General features: G+C 42.0%; 1 protein-coding gene across 2 annotated transcripts in view; it reads right to left on the bottom strand.

Annotated features, from left to right (window-relative positions):
• Positions 1-7,479, bottom strand: part of PFDN1 (prefoldin subunit 1) — a 61,072-nt gene extending 53,593 nt beyond the window's left edge. The window contains exons 1-2 of one of the 2 annotated variants that reach the window (XM_008014665.3): positions 7,389-7,479; positions 4,194-4,360 (exon numbers count right to left, since the gene is read on the bottom strand). In XM_008014665.3, coding sequence (XP_008012856.1) covers positions 4,194-4,360; positions 7,389-7,421 — 200 coding nt within the window. In that variant the 5' untranslated portion in view covers positions 7,422-7,479. The remainder of the gene's footprint in view (positions 1-4,193; positions 4,361-7,388) is intronic. The other variant, XM_008014666.3, reaches the window with a different exon arrangement.
• Between the last annotated feature and the right edge of the window lie 12,017 nt (positions 7,480-19,496).

Genomic DNA, 19,496 nt, shown 5'->3' with positions numbered 1-19,496 from the left:
TCAATCTTAAGTGTCTGACACTTTCTAAAATACTTTTTTTCTAAGAAACCAAAAGAAAAAAGTTATTTTCGGCAAGAAAAAAGAATCAGATTCAATTCAAATCAATACACATTTAACAGCTATTTTGTGCCAGACATTATACTGAGAATGAGAAAATAAAGATAATATATATATATATGGTCTCCCAGAGCTGACAATCTGGTTGGGAAGACTGACCCATTTAAACACACCTACACACTCAATGTGCTTTACTAGCTGTAGGAACAAAAGCCCTGCTATCACCAAGGAAAGAGTGAATGAGTCTGCCCCAGGGGCTGGAAAAATCTTCAGAGGCAAAGTAAGAGTGGAGCTATGTTTTGAAGGATGAGAATTTCACAAGTAAAAAAGGAATATTGCCAGCCAAGCACAATGTTATTCTCCAAAGACTGAGCAAAAGCAAAAAAGCACAAAAACATAACATGTGTGAGGAAACCTATGTGGCAAGGGTAGGATAACAATTTCTGGTACATGTGCTACTACTCTTCTACCCTCACTGTGTAACTGACATCACTAATCAATTAAAGCATGTTTAAAACCCATTTGACACCTCAAAATTCTTCTCAACACATAACACAAACTAGTAGAAGGTAGGTCCATGAGATGAAATATACATGCTATCCTAACCCTGAAAAAAGAAAGTGGTGGGACCTGAGGCAAAGGGCAAATTAAGAACAGATTATGAATAACCATGAATGCAAGGTCAACAAGTTTGGATTTTATCCTGTGAACAACAGAGGATGAACAAAGGATTTTATGAAGAATATTAACGTGATTAATTCTGGCAGATAAGTGAAGAATGGATTTGGACAGACAGAATGAAGGCAGGAAGAAAGAACAGTTAAGATGCTATCATAAAAGTCCAAGCAAGAAGCAATGAGACCCGAATTTCAGCAATGGGAAAATCCACCGCAGGTTCTAAAAGAAAAATGAAGTTTTGGATTTTATTATCTGTGGTTTTAAAATGAAACTTCGGGAAAAAGTAATATTCTAATCAGAATTCCCAAATAACACTCAAAAAGGAAAAGAAAAAAACAAATTAAGGTAAAGACTAGAATTAAAGAAGTGAATCACAATGATACCCAAAATTACTCAAGACTATAAATTCAGAAATAGATATTTCAGGTTTAGCATCAAGAAAGAGAACATCCTCATGACCAGACTAATACTCAGCAAGTCTTTTCTTCCTCTCAGGGCACTAATACGCTAGCCAAACAACAAACGCTATTCACCTTACATGCCCCTACAATGCAGGGTCAAACTCATACTCCTGGTGAGATGCAGACAGCACAAAAGTCAAATTTAAAACAGAAGTCTGAAATCACGTAGAAGCTCAACTTTATTCAAACATTTAAAACTCCACCCTTCTTTTAAGAAACATAATTTATATGAAATAAACCTTCTGGAAGTAATACCATTCTACCATTAATTAATTCATATCCTAGCCTTTAAACTCTGAAATTCTTTGTATGGAAAACAACCTATCTGTAGCACTTTGGACAATACGTACAAAAAACAACTCTCCTAACACTTCTGCAGAACGTTTAATAAATGAAACTATTCTAATTAAAAATTAAAACTTCACTGTAGCTCAAAGGCCCAAAGGGAGTGAAACGGTTTTTCTATTTTGAAAAAGGAATTATTTAGCTATTGCAAACAAAGGCTAGTGCAGTGAGGTGAAATCCAAGTACAACATGTTAATAAAGCTGGCATTACTGTTTTAAGACCTAAGGATATTCACATTAAGGATAAAATTATCCTGTAGTGAATGCCAACAATGCATTTCATACTACACAGACACATATTCAAGGGTTCTACTTTGTTCTCATCCCAATTCTTTTGTGTCCCAGTAACAAACTCTCAAATTGGGATCCTTATCCTCTTAAACTAAAATGAAATAAGCTTGGACATAAAATTTACTTGTGCTATGTTATTCATTCTGAGAAAGCAAATCAGATGAACAATTTAACATAATCTAATTCTGAACCAAAAAGATATGGATTAGTCAGTGATGAGCAGGGTCTACTTCTCATGATGTCATTCCAAAGCCATTATTAAATTTTACACATGTTATTCTTTCTTCAAATCAATCACAAAACAAGTCATCCCATGACTGAGGTCAAATTCCATTCTAACTAAAAGATCTCCAAACCTGAAGTAATGGTCTACTTACTAAGTAATACTCAAAGACCAAATTCCAGAAAAACCCTCCTCCTGTACCTCCCCCCAACTTAAAAAAAAAATCTGTCTTCTCCTTTTAGCTCACTGTAGTGGAATGTGACCTGTACTTAAAGGCTTTTCCATTCCTTCTTTTCTGCTTAAAGAATAGGAAGTAGACCTGTTCTCTCTCACAAGGGTAATATGCTTTTAAAAGGAAAAAAAGTGAAATGTACGAAGTTAATTGTGTATTAATTAGAACAAACAAAAGTAAAATAATTTACTAGATTTCTCACATGTGAGTTGTCCTCCTACTAGAACAACGCAGGACACTTAGAGTGAGTGTATTTTTTTTTTTTTTTTTTTGAGGCAGAGTTTCACTCTTGTTGCCCAGGCTGGAGTGCAATGGCGCAATCTCGGCTCACTGCAACCTCCACCTCCCAGTTTCGAGTAGTTCTCCTGCCTCAGCCTCATAAGTAACTGTGATTACAGGTGTGCGCCACCACGCCTCGCTAATTTTTATATTTTTAGTAGAGATGGGGTTTCCCCATGTTGGCCAGGCTGGTCTCAAACCCCTAACCTCAGGGGATCCACCCACCTCGACCTCCCAAAGTGCTGAGATTATAGGCATGAGCCACCACGCCTGGCCAGAATGAGTGTATTTAAATGACAATTGAATCTTTATTTTTATTTTATAACACTGATCAGATATCAGAAAGATTTATGATTTGTATCACTCCTAATAAATTAAGTAGGGAAGAGGAGGTTAAAACTGCACCTACTTAAATAAATCCTCTTCACATACAATATAATATTGCTATAAACATTTTCCATGATAAATCATTTTTATTACTGAACTTACACACTTAAGTACATAATTATAGACAGAACAGGAAAGTAAGCACTTAAGAAATGTACTTCAAGGCCAGGGACGGTGGCTCACGCCTGTAATCCCAGCACTTTGGGAGGCCAAGGCGGGTGGATCAAGAGGTCAAGAGATTAAGACCATCCTGGCCAACACGGTAAAATCCCATTTCTACTAAAAATACAAAAATTAGCTGGGTGTGGTAGCACGCGCCTATAGTCCAAGCTACTCAGGAGGCTGAGGCAGAATTGCTTGAACCCAGGAGGTGGAGGTTGCAGTGAGCCGGGATCACACCACTGCACTCCAGCCTGGCAACAGAGCGAGACTCTATCTCAAAAAAAAAAAAAAAAAAAAAGGACTTTGAAGTCTAAAATTAAACATTTTAATTAATGTACCTGAAGTTCAGCTCCTCATTTTAGAAAAAGCAAGCATTTAATTGGACAATCTTTAAAGTTAATTCTAAGATACTTCAACCCGCCGGGTGTGGTGGCTCACACCTGTAATCCAGCACTTTGGGAGGCTGAGGTGGGCAGATCACGAGGTCAGGAGTTGGAGACCATCCTGGCCAATATAGTAAAATCCTGTCTACTAAAAATACAAAAATTAGCTGGATGTGGTGGGGCGCGCCTGTAATCCCAGCTACTCAGGAGGTTGAAGCAAGTGAATCGCTTGAACCTGGGAGACAGAGGTTGCAGTGAGCCAAGATCGGGACATTGCACTCCAGCCTGGGTGATATAGCAAGACTCCATCTCAAAAAAAAAAAAAAAGATACTTTAAACCAAGGGTTTTTTTTGTTTTGTTTGAGACAGAGTCTAGCTCTGTTGCCCAGGCTGGTGTGCAGTGGGCACACCTCTGGGGTTCAAGTGACTCTCCTGCTTCAGTCTCCCAAGTAGTTAAGACTATAGGCAAGTACCACTACGCTCAGCTAATCTTTGTATTTGTGGTAGACACAGGGTTTCACCATATTGGCCAAGCTGCCCTCAAGTGATCCACTCACCATGGCCTCCCAAAGTGCCGGGATTACAGGCATGAACTACCACGCCTGGCCTAACCCAAGTTTTAAGACGAACACATTCTATTTAATTTGGACAAAAGCACTCCCAAAATAACTCCATCAAAGACACGTTTTACTTACATTCTTCCTACACCTTCATACATGTTAGTCTCATCTACCAAAGTCATGATCTCTGTATCTGTAAGATGTGCATGCTTTTTCGTTCTGTTTAGCTGTTCAATCTGTATGTCTGCGAGCTTCACCTTCTGTTGAGTGTCAATAACTTTGGCTTGAAGCTCTGTGAAAGCCTAATAAAAACAAGTCCATGATTTAGTAGGTTAAACATTTTACAGGAAACATTTATGTCAAATCCAAATATATTAAAACAAAACATGCTAGCCAGAGACAAAGTTGTGAAATTTACCAAATATCAGTAAGTCAACATAACTGTAAACGATCAAGTCACTATACTAAATACTGAATTTACAATCATCAGAAGATACAATCAGTGTGAAGCAAAACAAATGCACATTAAATAATAACCATATTAAGAAGCAAGTATTCAAGGAGTAGTAAAAGAAATAAATGCAATAGTCAAGGATGAAACCCAGAGATTCAAAACAAGAACCATAAAAGTAGTAACTCACTACATTTGTATTGCACAATTAGGTTTCAAAGCACTTTCTCACATTAGTTTGAAATATTAATATGGAAATATAATATCTAATTTATGCCTCTCAATAATGCCATGAGTTAGCATTGGCAGTTTCATCATCCACAATTTACAAATTAAGTAACTAAATGAGTTAAGAGATAAAAGTGGCTTGCACAAGTTTGAACAACTATTAGAGGGAAAGGGAGGTGTATTTAAAGACATTTCTTCTAACCCCTTAGTTCAGCAATCTTTCCATTCCACTGTCTATAGTAATATTCGTAATATGAACATTTTTAAGAGGAAGACCAAAAAAGATAGAAAAAATGCAAAGCACTGGCAAAATAATTGCATCAGGCCAAATTTGACCCTTGCGTACACTTAGTTAACTGGAAAATAAACAGTTCTTGGATACTCTTGTTGAAGTGCCTGGAATGACTTTCACATGCTGTCAAATTTGTGCCTTAATAATAACATCTGTGACTGCAATGTACAGCAAAGTTTACTACATAATTTTTATTGTGACCTTGTTTTCACCTACTAGTAAGATTTTGAAACATTTACTTTGGAGAAGGGGAGGGGCCTGAAATGTCCTATTTGTCTCCACCCAAAAAACGGACCCTGTAACAACATTAGAAGATAAAACCTTTAAACAAGTTTTTAAATTAATCATTTATCAAAATTATTCAGTTTAAGTTTGTAATCATTTTCTTAGTTTGCATTCACTGTCCACATTTTTCAAATGTAGCAACAAATTCAAAAGTACCAGGAGGAAAATCCATTCACTAAACCCTGATTTAAATCGGTACTTTTAATTTAAAAAAAGGTAAATTTTGGCCGGGCGCAGTGGCTCAAACCTGTAATCCCAGCACTTTGGGAGGCCGAGACGGGCGGATCACGAGGTCAGGAGATCGAGACCATCCTGGCTAACACGGTGAAACCCCGTCTCTACTAAAAAATACAAAAAACTAGCCGGGCGTGGTGGCGGCGCCTGTAGTCCCAGCTACTCGGGAGGCTGAGGCAGGAGAATGGCGTAAACCCGGGAGGCGGAGCTTGCAGTGAGCTGAGATCCGGCCACTGCACTCCACCCTGGGCGACAGAGCCAGACTCCGTCTCAAAAAAAAAAAAAAAAAAAAAAAAAAGGTAAATTTTTAGAATGCACAATTTTGTTTTGAAATGTAAAATTTCAGGTATTATCTGACTTCTCTGTACAGCTTGCTAAGGAAGCTAGTATACCGTTAAAGATGAGCTAGTACACTGTTAAAGATGAGAGAATTCCACCTAAGAGCTAAATTTACAAGATTCAAGACAAGAACAAAAGCAAGACACAAACACATAATCTCCTCAGAACCATAACAAAAGCTTCGTTTGTTAGAAGCAACAGCTATTTCGGCTGTCCTATTTCTTTTGCACAAGTTGACCAGAGAGACAGTCTTAACCAAGATGTTGCTCATCTGAAGAATCCAAAATAGTGGTCAAAAAAGTGTGAGGCAGCCGGGCGCGGTGGCTTACGCCTGTAATCCCAGCACTTTGGGAAGCCGAGGCGGGCAGATCACGAGGTCAGGAGATCGAGACCATCCTGGCTAACACGGTGAAACCCCGTCTGTACCAAAAATACAAAAAATTAGCCGGGCGTGGTGGCGGGCGCCTGTAGTCCCAGCTGCTCTGGAGGCTGAAGCAGGAGAATGGCATGAACCCGGGAGGCGGAGCTTGCAGTGAGCCGAGATCGCGCCACTGCACTCCAGCCTGCGCCACTAGCGAGACTCTATCTCAAAAAAAAAAAAAAAGTGTGAGGTAAGACAGAGAATACTGGATTCTAGTTCCAACTTCTGACAGACTCTTTTAGCACTGGTTCCTTTTCTAGAAAAGTAGATTTAAAATAGATAAAATTCTAGGGTCCTTTCCAATCCACCCCACCGCACAAAGCATACTGGTTTGGGGTCATTAGTGGTGTTAGAATGCTGATCATTCTTAGACAGCAAAAATATGAGTAACAACACATTATAAGTAACTGTTTGAGGAAAGCAAGAAACCCAATTCCTTCTGATACCGGTTTTATTTGGAAAACTTTACTGGTTTTGTTGTTTTTTTGACAAGTCCTTCAAAAGAAGGTTTTGTTTTGTTTTCTTTTTTTTTTGACAAGTCCTTAAAAAGAAGGGGGGGAGGGCCAAAATCCTGAAATGAACATTGCTGTTACAATGCCTGGTTTTCCGAACTGTAGATACTGCAACCTTTCAAGGTATAGAACCGAATAAACGGCCTAAAAACAAAGGTTGGACCTGGAGTTTTTCAAAGCAAATAAGCCAGAATTACGGATGCCACAACTCAGGCAAGGGGTCCGAAGGCACCCCCATTTGAAATGCTCTCTTTGGTTCTTACTATGAAAGTGAGTCCCTGAAGCCTCCAAACGCAACGAAAGCTCTCTAGAGCTCAGAAAGACTGCACAGGCCCGAGATAGGCCCGCAGACTGACCTCACCCAAACCGGCTCCTACCCAGCAAGAGCCGCTCGCCTCCCACCCCAGTTTACGGAGACGCAGTGCGGCCTTAGGACTCTGGGAAACCATTCCCTAGCCCACTGGACCCTCCTTCCTTATGCAAGGTTCGTCCCTCACTCGATATTCTTGCCTATAGTCCCCTCAGCCTCCAAAGAGAAGGCCTCCGCCTGCCCAAGACCCTCTTTTACCTTCTTCAACTCAAGATCCACGGGGGCGGCCATGTTGGTGCACTGTATGCGCCTGCGCAGTGGGAGTTGGCCTGAAAGAGGGTGGGGGAAGGGCGCGCCTTACTTTGTGCATCCGTCCTTTTTCTGCGCCTGCGCATGAGTTGGACTAACCGGGCTTCCTACCTTTCTATGAGAATTGACCCCTGAAATATTTGGGTTTCGGATTCAGTGTCTTCACTATCTGACCGGTCAGGTCTGGCTTGCTCCTCCACATCTTCCAGACATAGCCCAACGCGCAGATTTCCCATGTGGCGTTAAGCAGTTTGCCAACTAGCTTAGTATATGCTGCTAAACTGGGATGTATGTGGATGAGGTCAAACCCTCATCAGTCGATCAGAGTCCTTCAGCTAGTCGCTGTGCTGTCAGGGATCAGTAAGAATAAGTCCAGAACCTCAGGCATGACAGTTTGGGAAAGACTACCGGAAAGCTTGTCTGGAGTGTTCTTTCCAAGACGAACTTACTACTTCCAAAAGCTTCCCAAAGACTTTCTAGGCACAGTGGTTCTCAAGAGAGGCTGAATACGTTTGTTAAAAAAAAAAAAAAAAATGCAGGTTCTCTGGGTCTCATCTCAAACTTACTCAGAATCTTTGAGAATGGGGTCTGGAAATTTGCACTTTTGCAAACTATCCCAGTGAGCTAATGGTGCAACTCCTCTGCGGATCACTTTTTTGAGAATCTCTGCCATAAAAGGACCTGGCATTTGAACCAGAAGAATAGATAATAATTGACTTTTGGAAATGGAAAAAAAAAATGTTTACCTACTCTAAAAACTGTTATGCTAAGAGAAAGTGCTACATAAACAATTAGGAAATTTATTTTATTTTTTTAAAAAAAAGAGAGTGAAAGAAAGAAAGAAAAAGAAAGAGAAAGAGAGAAACAAAACAAACTCTTAGGGAGATGAAAGGGCAGGGAATTTGGAACCAGCCTGATCCAGATTCAAGGCTTGGTCTACCTTTAGCTTATGTCTGGTTCCATTTACTAATTGTGTGACTTTGAGCAAGTCACTTGGATATTTTGTGGTTTTGGTTTTTTGTTTTGTTTTTTGATACGTTTGCTTGTTTGTTTGTTTTTTGAGACAGGATCTTGCTTTGTCACCCAGGCTAGAGTGCAGTGGTGCAATCACCGCTCACTCCAGCCTCTACCTCCCGTGCTCAAGCAATCCTCCCACCTCAGCCTCCTGAGTAGCTGGGACTGCAGGCACGCGCCACCCACACCCAGCTAATTTTTGGATTTTTCGTAGAGACAGGTTTTCACCTTGTTGCCCAAGCTAGTCTCAAACTCCTGAGCTCAAACAATCCGCTCGCCTTGGTCGCCCAAAGTGCTGTAGTGCTGTGATTGCAGGCTTGAGCCACCGCGCCCGGCCCTTTATTTTTTTATTTTATTTTATTTTTTAGCCAGGGTCTCGCTCTGTCACCCAGGCTGGAATGCAGTGGCACGATCTCGGCTCACTGCAACCTCTGCCTCCCGGGATCAAGTGATTCTCCTGCGTCAGCCTCCCGAGTAGCTGGGATTACAGGCGCCTGCCACCGTGTCCGGCTAATTTTTGTAGTTTTGGTAGAGACGGGGTTTCGTCATGTTGCCCAGGCTGATCTCCAACTCCTGGCCTCAAGTGATCCGCCTGCCTCGGCCTCCCAAAGGGCTGGGATTACAGGCAATCCATCGCGTCCAGGATCTGCCACCTATTTTTAACGAGCTTCAATCTTCTCGTGTTTAATTTGAAAATGACAATATTGACCTAACAGGGTTATTGTGAGAAATAAATGAGATCAGGATAAAAAGCTCCAAACATAGCTCCATGCACACAAGTAGATACTCAATAAATCATTGGTGTAGTTAATTGTCGTCCTGTCTTTTTTTTTTTTTTTTTTTTTTTGAGACGGAGTCTTGCTCTGTCGCCCAGGCTGGAGCGCAGTGGCCGGATCTCAGCTCACTGCAAGCTCTGCCTCCCGGGTTTACGCCATTCTCCTGCCGCAGCCTCCCGAGTAGCTGGGACTACAGGCGCCCTCCACCTCGCCCGGCTAGTTTTTTGTATTTTTTTAGTAGAGACGGGGTTTTACCGTGTTAGCCAGGATGGTCTTGATCTCTTGACCTCCTGATCCGCCCTTCTCGGCCTCCCAAAGTGCTGGGATTACAGGCTTGAGCCACCGCGCCCGGCCCTGTTTGTCTTTCAAAGTTCAGCAAATGGGCACTACATCCCCCATCACACAGAGCAAAGATATCTCTCCTCTGAACTCCCCTCACAACATCTGTTTCTCTCTCAAGGCATATAACACTTTCTACCTTTTTTTAGAAAACATTTTTATTAGACTGTAAGCTCCTTGAAATCAAGAACTATGGAATAATGGTTCTTCCACTACTGGTACCTATAACATCTATCACAGTGCCCCACAGGGAAAAAAAAAAAAAAATACAAAATGGATACTGGATGTAAATTATTCTGGGAAAACAAACCAAAACAAAACAAAAACCTCTTTCCTCCCTAATTTGAGAAAGAGTAAAAAGGATCTGGTCTTTTGATTCTCTGGGACCTTCTTAGATTCTCATTATAGATGATCAATAAATGCTGACTGATTAGCCAGTCATGGTGGCATGCCCCTGTAGTCCCAGCTACTCAGGAGGCTGAGGCAGGAGAATTGTGTGAAGCTTGGAGGCCAAGGCTGCAGTGAGTGGAGATCAATTGTGCCATTTCATTCCAGCCTGAAAGACAGAATGAGACCTTGTCTCAAAAAAAAATTACAAAATAAAATAGTGACTGAATATTGAAATTCAAAAAAAGTCTGAAATACTGTCCTGTACGTTACCTCATGAGACTTTTGAAACAGTCCTCATAGAGATGTATGGACTATAAAAGTTAAGAGCGTGGGCTAAGCTGTCAGACAACCTGAGTACAAATACTGATTATACTACTTAAGGGTAGTATGATCTTAGGCAAAAGTCTTCTCTGCACTGTTTGTTTGGTCATTGTTTCTCTTTGCACATTTGTATACTACTTCTTCCTCATGAGTTTAATTTCTTTCTTTCTTTTTTTTTTTTTTTTTTTTTTTTGAGACGTAGTCTCATTCTGTCACCCAGCTAGAGTGCAGTGGTTCAATCTCAGCTCACTGCAGCCTCCACCTCCCGGGTTCCAGCAATTTTCCTGCCTCAGCCTCCCGAGTAGCTGGGATTACAGGTGCATGTCACCACACCTGGCTACTTTTTGTATTTTTTAGTAAAGATGGGGTTTCACCATGCTGGTCACGCTGGTCTCGAACTCCTGACCCCAGGTGACCCACCTGCCTCAGCCTCCCAAAGTGCTGGGATTACAGGCGTGAGCCACTGCACCTGGCCTAATTTCCTTCTTGATAAAGGAAATCCTTCAGTAGGTTCTTTTAGTAATAGTCTCTGATAAGTAAATTCTCTTCATCTTTGTTTTGTAGGTTGAATTGTGCCCCCCACAAAAGATATGTTAAAGTCCTAACTCCCAATATCTCAGAATGTGACCCTATTTGAAAGTAGGGTTTTGGGCCAGGCATGGTGGCTCATACCTGTAATCCTAGCAGTTTGGGAGACTGAGGCAGGAGTATTCTTTGAGCCCATGAGTTTGCGACTAGCCTGGACAATAGGGCGAGACCTCACCTATACAAAAAATAAAAAAAAATTAGCCTAGCGTGGTGGCAGTTATCTATATTCCCAGTTACTTGGGAGGCTGCAGTAGGTGCATCACTCGAGCCCAGGAAGTTGAGGCTGCAGTGAGCTATGATCTACCACTGCACTCCAGCCTGGGTGACAGAGCGAAGCCCTGTCTCAAAAAATAAAAAGAGGCCGGGCGCAGTGGCTCAAGCCTGTAATCCCAGCACTTTGGGAGGCCGAGATGGGCGGATCACGAGGTCAGGAGATCGAGACCATCCTGGCTAACACGGTGAAACCCCCGTCTCTACTAAAAAATACAAAAAAAAAAAAAACTAGCTGGGCGAGGTGGCGGGCGCCTGTAGTCCCAGCTGCTCGGGAGGCTGAGGCAGGAGAATGGCGTGAACCCAGGAGGCGGAGCTTGCAGTGAGCTGAGATCTGGCCACTGCACTCTAGCCTGGGCGACAGAGCGAGACTCCGTCTCAAAAAATAAAAAAAATAAAAAATAATAAAAAGGAAGGAAGGAAAGAAGGAAGGAGGGAGGGAGGGAGGAGGGGAAGGAAGGAAGGAAGGAAGGAAGGAAGGAAGGAAGGAAGGAAGGAAGGAAGGAAGGGGAAAGAAAAGGAAAGGAAAAGAAAGGAAAGGAAGGAAATGGAGTTTTTACAGAAGTAATCAAGTTAAATGAGGTTATTAGAGTGGGCCCTAATGCAATATGACTGATGTCTTTATAAAAAGGGGAACTTTGGACACATACAGACACACACACACACACAGGGAGGACTATGAGAAGAGACATAAAGAGAAAGCTATGTCAAACCTGGGGCTATCAGGCTGGGCGTGGTGGCTCACGCCTGTAATCCCCAGCATTTTGGGAGGCCGAGACAGGTGGATCACCTGAGATTGGGAGTTCAAGACCAGCCTGACCAACATGGAGAAACCCCTTCTGTACTAAAAATACAAAATTAGCTGAGCGTAGTGGCACATGCCTGTAATCCCAGCTACTCAGGAGGCTGAAGCAGGAGAATTGCTTGAACCTGGGAGGTGGAGGTTGTGGTGAGCCGAGATCACACCATTGCACTGCAGGCTGGGCAACAAGAGCATAACTCCATCTCAAAAAAACCATCCGGGGCTATCAGAAACTGGAAAAGGCAAGAAGGATTCTTCTCCTTCGGGTTTCAGATAAAACATGACTTTGCCAACACCTTGATTTTGGACTTCTAGCCTCCAGGACTGAGACAATAAATTTGTGTTGTTTAAGTCATCCAGTTTGTGGTACTTTGTTGTGGCAGCCCTAGAAAGTACTCTGTGTATATCTAAAAATGCACATCAGGCCAGGCGTGGTGGCTTATGCCTGGAATCCCAGCACTTTGGGAGGCCAAGGCAGAAGGATTGCTTGACGCCAGGAGTTGAACAAGACCAGCCTGGACTGTAACATAGTAAGACCCCATCGCTATAAAAATGTTTAAAAATTATCCAGGTGTGGTAGCACACCTCTGTAGTCCCAACTACTTGGGAGGCTGAGGCAGAGAATAGCTTGAGCCCAGGAGTTCGAGGCTGCAGTGGGCTATGATCTGCCACTGCACTCTAGCCTGGGTGACAGACCAAGACCCTGTCTCAAAAAATATATATATTTAATAAATAAATGTATATCTAAAAGGTTCACCCTTATTTTTGAATGACAGATTAGCTATATATAGAACTATAGGTTGACAATTTTTTTGTTTTTTTTGAGATGGAGTCTCACTCTGTTGCCCAGGCTGGAGTGCAGTGGCACAATCTCTGCTCACTGCAAGCTCCGCCTCCCAGCTTCACGCCATTCCCCTGCCTCAGCCTCCCGAGTAGCTGGGACTACAGGTGCCTGCCACCATGCCCAGCTAATTTTTTGTATTTTTTTTTAGTAGAGACGGGGTTTCACCATGTTAGCCAGGATGGACTCGATCTTCTGACCTCAGGTGATCTACCCACTTTGGCCTCCCAAAGTGCTGGGATTACAGGTGTGAGCCACCACACCTGGCAGGTTGACAATTATTATTGAAGGCATTTTTCCATAGTTTTCTGCTTTTATATACTGATAAAAAGTCCTCTGTCAGGCTGCTTTTCATGTCTTTGTCAGAAATCTGTCTTTTCTCTGATATATTTTAAGATTCACTTTGTCTTTGGGTTTTGCCCTTCTACTTTGATGTGTGTGTTTCTGTTTGTGTGTGTGTTTGTAGATTTAAAAATGTATACCTAAAAATTCACATAAACCTTTATCTGAAAATGTATATTCTAAAAATCTTTCTTACTTGGTACATAGTGTGCTTCTTCTTTTTTCTTTTTTTCTTTTTAATTTTTATAATAGAGATGGAGGGGGGTGTCTCACTCTGTTGCCCAGCTGGTCTCGAACTCCTGGCTTCAAGCAATCCTCCTGCCTCAGCTTCCCAAAGTGCTAGGAGTATAGGCATGAGCCACCATGCCTGGCCCATAGTATGCTTCTTTAATCTGAGGATTCATGTCAGTTCTAGAGAATATTCAACCAGTATCTCATGCAACATTGGCTCTCATTTCTCCTTGTAGAACTCTCATTAGAAGTACGTGGAAGTATCCACGTCTCTCAACCTCTATTTTATACTTACTATTTCCCTGTGCTAAACCCTAGGTTTCTACAACTCTCTCCACTAATTTACTAATTTTCTTTTCAACTATGTCTAGTTTACTGTTTAAAGCATCCATTAGTATTTTATTTCAATAACCATAATCTTATTTTTAAAGACACAGGGTCTTGCTCTATTGTCCAGGTTGGAATGCAGTGTTGTAATCAATCATAGCTCACTACATAGTGAGACCACATCGCTAAAAAAATAAAAATAAAAAGTTGGCCAGGCGCGGTGGCTCACGCCTGTAATCCCAGCACTTTGGGAGGCTGAGGCAGGTGGATCATGAGGTCAGGAGTTCGACACCAGCCTGACCAACATGGTGAAATCCCGTCTGCACTAAAAATACAAAAATTAGCTGGGCGTGGTGGTGCACGCCTGTAATCCCAGCTACTCAGAAGACTGAGGCAGGAGAATCACTTGAACCCAGGAGGTGGAGGTTGCAGTGAGTCGAGATCACACCACTGCACTCTAGTCTGGGTGACAGAGTGAGACTCCATCTCAAAAATAAAATAAAATAAAATAAAATAAAACATTAACCAGGCATGGTGGTATGCACCTAGCTACTCAAGAAGCTGAGATGTGAAAATCGCTGGAGCCCAGGAGTTCAAGGTTACATTGAGCTATGATGGCACCACTATACTCTAACCTGGGCAACAGAGCAAGACTCTGTCTCCAAAATTAAAAAAAAATAAATAAATAAAAATAAAATGACAGGAAGAGACTGTATTTGAAAGCTCTGAAGGGGTTGCAGCCCTTGGATACTTGCCCCAAAAATAAACATGATGTGCTTGCTTTATTACTGTGATAGAAAAAAACAAACTTCACACTCAAGTCTTCACTAGTACAAGGATGTACTTCTGAAGCTCAAGCAGTCCACAGTTGTGGACTCTAAAATAATGATCTCCCATTATCCCTCAGATCTACTTAATAATGCTCAATACATTTTTGTATTCAGTCAACAAAGATTTATCAAATATCTGCTAGGCACCGTTCTAGGCCCGTGAGATATAGCAATAATGAGAGACAAACTCCCTGACCTCATGGAGCATCCATTCCATGGAGGGCAAGGTGAACAATAAGGATACAAAATAAGAGCAGATATCAATAAGTATTATTAAGGAAGAAAACAGCAACATGGTTAGAGATTGACTGGGTGGAGACTATTTAGGTGTGTGAAGTTCTATGGGAGGACATAACATTTGAGATGAGGCCTAAAAAATGAATGAAAATGAACCAAACATGCAAAGAACTGGGGAAAGAACATTCCAGACAAAGGGAATAAATAGCAAGAGCAAAGGGTTTAAGATGGTCACAGATTTCGCATATCTGAAGAACGAAAACGAAGAAGCAAGCATGAATTAGTGGGAAGAATAGTAGAAGATGACATCGAAGAGGTGAACCAGGGGCCAAACCGTGAAAGGCCTTGTAAGCTACAGTCAGCATTGGAATGTTATTCTGAGTGTGATTGGAAGCCACCAGAGTGATTTCAAGCAGGAGATTGAAATGATCCCATTTGAAAGGGAACATTGTGGGTTCTAGGTGAGAATGGATTGGGAAGAGCAAGAGTGGAAGGAGGAGGACCAGTTAGGAGACTACTGCAGTAGTCCAAGAGAGGGACAGTGGTGGTCTGGATGAGGATGATAGCAGTGGAGACAGGGAGAAGTAGATGGATTCAGGTCAAGATTACTGAACTTAATGAAGGGATGGGTGTGTGTTGAGGAGAGGAGCAATGAAAGAAAGAAAGGCATCAAATATGACTTCCAATTTCCAAAAATGTATGCTGAGCAAAATAGGCCAGACAAAATAGAGTAATATACTATAGTAACATACTACAGGTTATAGGAAATGCAAACAAATCCAAATGGATAAAAGATCAGTGGAAATACAAAAATTAGTCAAGTGTAGTGGTGCACACCTGTGGGGCCAGCTACTTCAGAGGCCAAGGCAGCAGGATCACCTGAGCCTAGGAGGTTGAGGCTGCCGTGAGCCGTGATCGTGCCACTACACTCCAGCCTGAGAGACAGAGCGAGACCCTGTCTCAAAAGAAAAGAAAAGAAAAGAAAAGAAAAGAAAAGAAAAGAAAAGAAAAGAAAAGAGAAGATTAGTGGTTGCCTGATAGCAGCAAGCAGTGGGATCAGGGACTGGGAAGCAGAAAGAAGGAAGCAATTACAGAAGAGAATGAGGTAACTTTTATGGTGGTGAATGCATTTATTATCATGATGGCAGAGATGGTTTCCTGGGTGGGAAATTATTAAATGGTATACTTTAATATATTCAGTTTACTGTATGTCAAGTATGCCTTAATAAAACTGTTTTTTTCAAAAAGACTCCCAGCTTTTTGACCTGAACAAACTAGTTGAATGTTAATGTCTTTTACTGAAACAGGAAAATTAATTTCTATAATATAGCCTGTAAGCAGTCTCAAAGCTGCTCAATAGGAATAATAAGAATAATCCTTCCACTTGTGAATAGACTATATAAGTGAGAATGTAGGTTCAGCTGCTATAGCAGAGATCCAAAATAACAGTGGCTAAAATAAGATAGAAGCCTGTTCTCTCTACTACACTCAACCAGGCATAAGCAGTCTAGGGCAAGTATGTGAGTCCCACAGTGCCAAAGTTCCCAGGCTCCTTCTATCTTATCCATAAGATCCAAGATGACTCATCACTACCATGTTCATAGTCTAGCTGAAAAGACAGAAAAGGAAGGGGGAGGCTCACACTTTCCCTTTAAAGGCATATCTCAGAAGTTGTAGGCGTGATTCTATTCACACCCTATTGACCCAAACAGAATCATGGCCACTCTTGGTTGTGAGAGAGACCAGGACATTTATTATTACAGGCAACTATGTGCCCATTTAAATACCAACAAATATCATGAAAGGGGAGTAGAGGACAGATATTCAAGGGAAATTAGCAGTTTCTGACATAAGTTTTCAGCTGACAAAGCTATTTCTCATTCATGTCATTTCATCTTCACAATTTTGTGACATGAATACATCTTAAGAGTTCATTCAGTTTGAGGGGAAGTTTAGCAGAGTGGTTAAGAGTATGGGCTTTAGAGTTTCAAATCCCATCTCCACCATTTGCTAGCTGTGACATCCAAAGAAAACTGCTTAACTTCTCAGAGCTTCAGTCTCTTCAGTTGTAAAATGGAGGTAATAACAGTACCCATTTCATAGGTTTTTATGAGGAATAAATGTGATAATGAATGCACAGTTCCAGGCATACAGTTGCACCTATGCCTACATTATCTGTTATTATGCATCAAGTATTTGGGACCTACAGATAAATAAAAGAGCAATTCACAGTATAGTGGCAGGGGTAGGGGGGTCACAGGTAAATGAACAGAAAGTTACAAAATAATAGACAATTCTGCCACAAGGAAGGCAATACCAGGAGCCAGACAAGCACAGGGGAGGGGCCTCTAACCCAGAAATCTTTTTTTTTTTTTTTTTTGAGACGGAGTCTTGCTTTGTCGCCCAGGCTGGAGTGCAGTGGCCGGATCTCAGCTCACTGCAAGCTCCGCCTCCCGGGTTTACGCAATTCTCCTGCCTCAGCCTCCCGAGTAGCTGGGACTACAGGCGCCCGCCACCTCGCCCGGCTAGTTTTTTTTGTATTTTTTGGTAGAGACGGGGTTTCACCGAGTTAGCTAGGATGGTCTCGATCTCCTGACCTCGTGATCCGCCCGTCTCGGCCTCCCAAAGTGCTGGGATTACAGGCTTGAGCCACCGCGCCCGGCTAACCCAGAAATCTTATAAGAAAAATAGGCATATATGGTAAAGAAGAAAGAAAGGATATTCCTTAAAGAAGCCAAGACACCACAGCAAGTGAAATCCTAGTGCCTTCAGCGAAACACAAGTTGTCTGGCATCGCTGGAGCAGGGGAGCATGTTAACTAAGAGGAGGGGCAGAGTGGCAGGTTAGGGCCAGTGGCAGAGGAACCTTTGCAGGTGACACACTTGCCAAGAAACTCTCAGCTATCCCTTCCTGCGGACCAAGTACGTTCAGGGCTGGGACCTTACTAGGCAGAAAAGGAGCTTTCACTGTGCCTACCAAATGAAGCAGTCATAGGAAACACTGCAGGGAGAGGAAGTGAGTCGTTAGCAGAACTGATGGTGGCTTTTCCCAGGCACCTTGCCATGTCTGATTCAATCTGTTTATGCAAAGTCCAAAGAAAGTGAATATTTTTGATCAATCCTGATGATTTAAACCTGCGTAAGAGACGAAACTGGGTAACAGAGCATAACAAAGGCTGGATTATTTATCCTGTTGCTCATCAGAGAAAGTGGGGCATGCCAGAGGTGAGAGCCAAGAGTGGAGACTCTCCCAAAAATACGAAAAGAATAAAATTAGGAAACCAAAAGCCTAGGGGAGAATCCATGCCTCTGTCACTGCAGCTCACTAAGCTGAGAAAGTTCATGGTCCTTTAGAACAGGAAGAAGAATACAATGGGGTTGGGTTGAAATCTGGACAAACTCCACATACACTTATAAATAGGCACCAAAAAACACTGGTGCAGAGGAATGTTTTTCCATCTTTAGAGCCATACCTAGGACAAGGTGATTAAGGCTTTTCCCCAGGGCACCCACCTTAGCAGCCCCAGATGTTTTTAAATAAAGGTTTTCAAAATTGTGAGAAACTAAAAAAGTTAATATTGTTCTTTCTAGAAATTAGAAGAATATGAGTAAATGTAGAACCTCGTAGGCAAAAAAGTTACTTAAAATAGAAAGCCCCAGATTGTCCATCTTATTGCTAAATCTCACATGTAGCCACAAGCAACTCCAGGCCTACATTTGACCAGTTCAACCTCCACAGTGGAAAGAGACAATGTCTTTTTCCTTTAGGGTTTCAGAAAGAGTCCTAGGATTGGATTTCCCTGGCATAGCTTGGGTCACAAACCTGTCTCCAAATAATCACAAGGCCCGGAGGCCTGGAATGCTCTGGGTTTGGCAGGTGCAGGTCATATGGCTATTCCAGGAAGGTTAGGGGGTATCATCCTCAAAGGACATAGACTGAGGGTAAGCGAAAGGTATCCTCTTTCCAAAAGAGTACAGTATAACTATCAAAGGAAGAGGTACTAGATGTCACAAAGAGAAAAAAAAAACAAAAAAACAGATGTTCATTTTATACATTAGCTACCAAAATTTCAACTTTTTTGAATTTCTCTTCTAATGAATAGGTCGATTCCATTTCATTGAGTACATGAACTTCATGATGGTGACCCCCTAGTCTTCCCCATATAACAGTGGTCAGGGACCTCAAGAAGGCAACCTTGCTTTGCAATGGAGTGCTTGGATCACTGGATGTGGCATGTCCCATCCAAAGGGGCTGAACCCAAGACTTAATGTTTGTGCCTTTTCTAGATCAGAAACACTAAGGATTTTCTGTTTCATTCAAGACAAATTGTAGCTGTCACTGTTGAGAAGAGGTTGAAGTTATCTTTTTTTTTTTTTTTTCCTGGAAGTAGGGTCTCACTTTGTCATCTAGGCTGGAGTGCAGTGGTGTGAACACAGCTCACTAAAGCCTTGACCTCCTCGGCCCCAAGTAATCCTCCCCTCTCAGTCCCCCAGGTTGTTGGGACTGTAGGCATGCACTATAGGCATGCACCACTGTACCCGGCTAATTTTTGTATTTTTTTTTGTAGAGATACGGTTGCACCATGTTGCCAAGGTTGGAAAGTTACCACTTCTTTTTGTCCCCTTGGCTAAGGTCAAATGCCTCTGCATGGGTTTGAGAAGATGGCGAAGCTTTGCTGGCTGCGGGTGAGTAGTCTCCATGGCCTCATAAGTCTTTGTGGTGCCTTTTGTTTGTTTGTTTGTTTTGAGA

Source organism: Chlorocebus sabaeus, chromosome 23, assembly GCF_047675955.1.
Source record: "Chlorocebus sabaeus isolate Y175 chromosome 23, mChlSab1.0.hap1, whole genome shotgun sequence".
NCBI classification, from domain to species: domain Eukaryota; kingdom Metazoa; phylum Chordata; class Mammalia; order Primates; family Cercopithecidae; genus Chlorocebus; species Chlorocebus sabaeus.
This window is presented reverse-complemented; position numbering and strand designations above follow the sequence as displayed.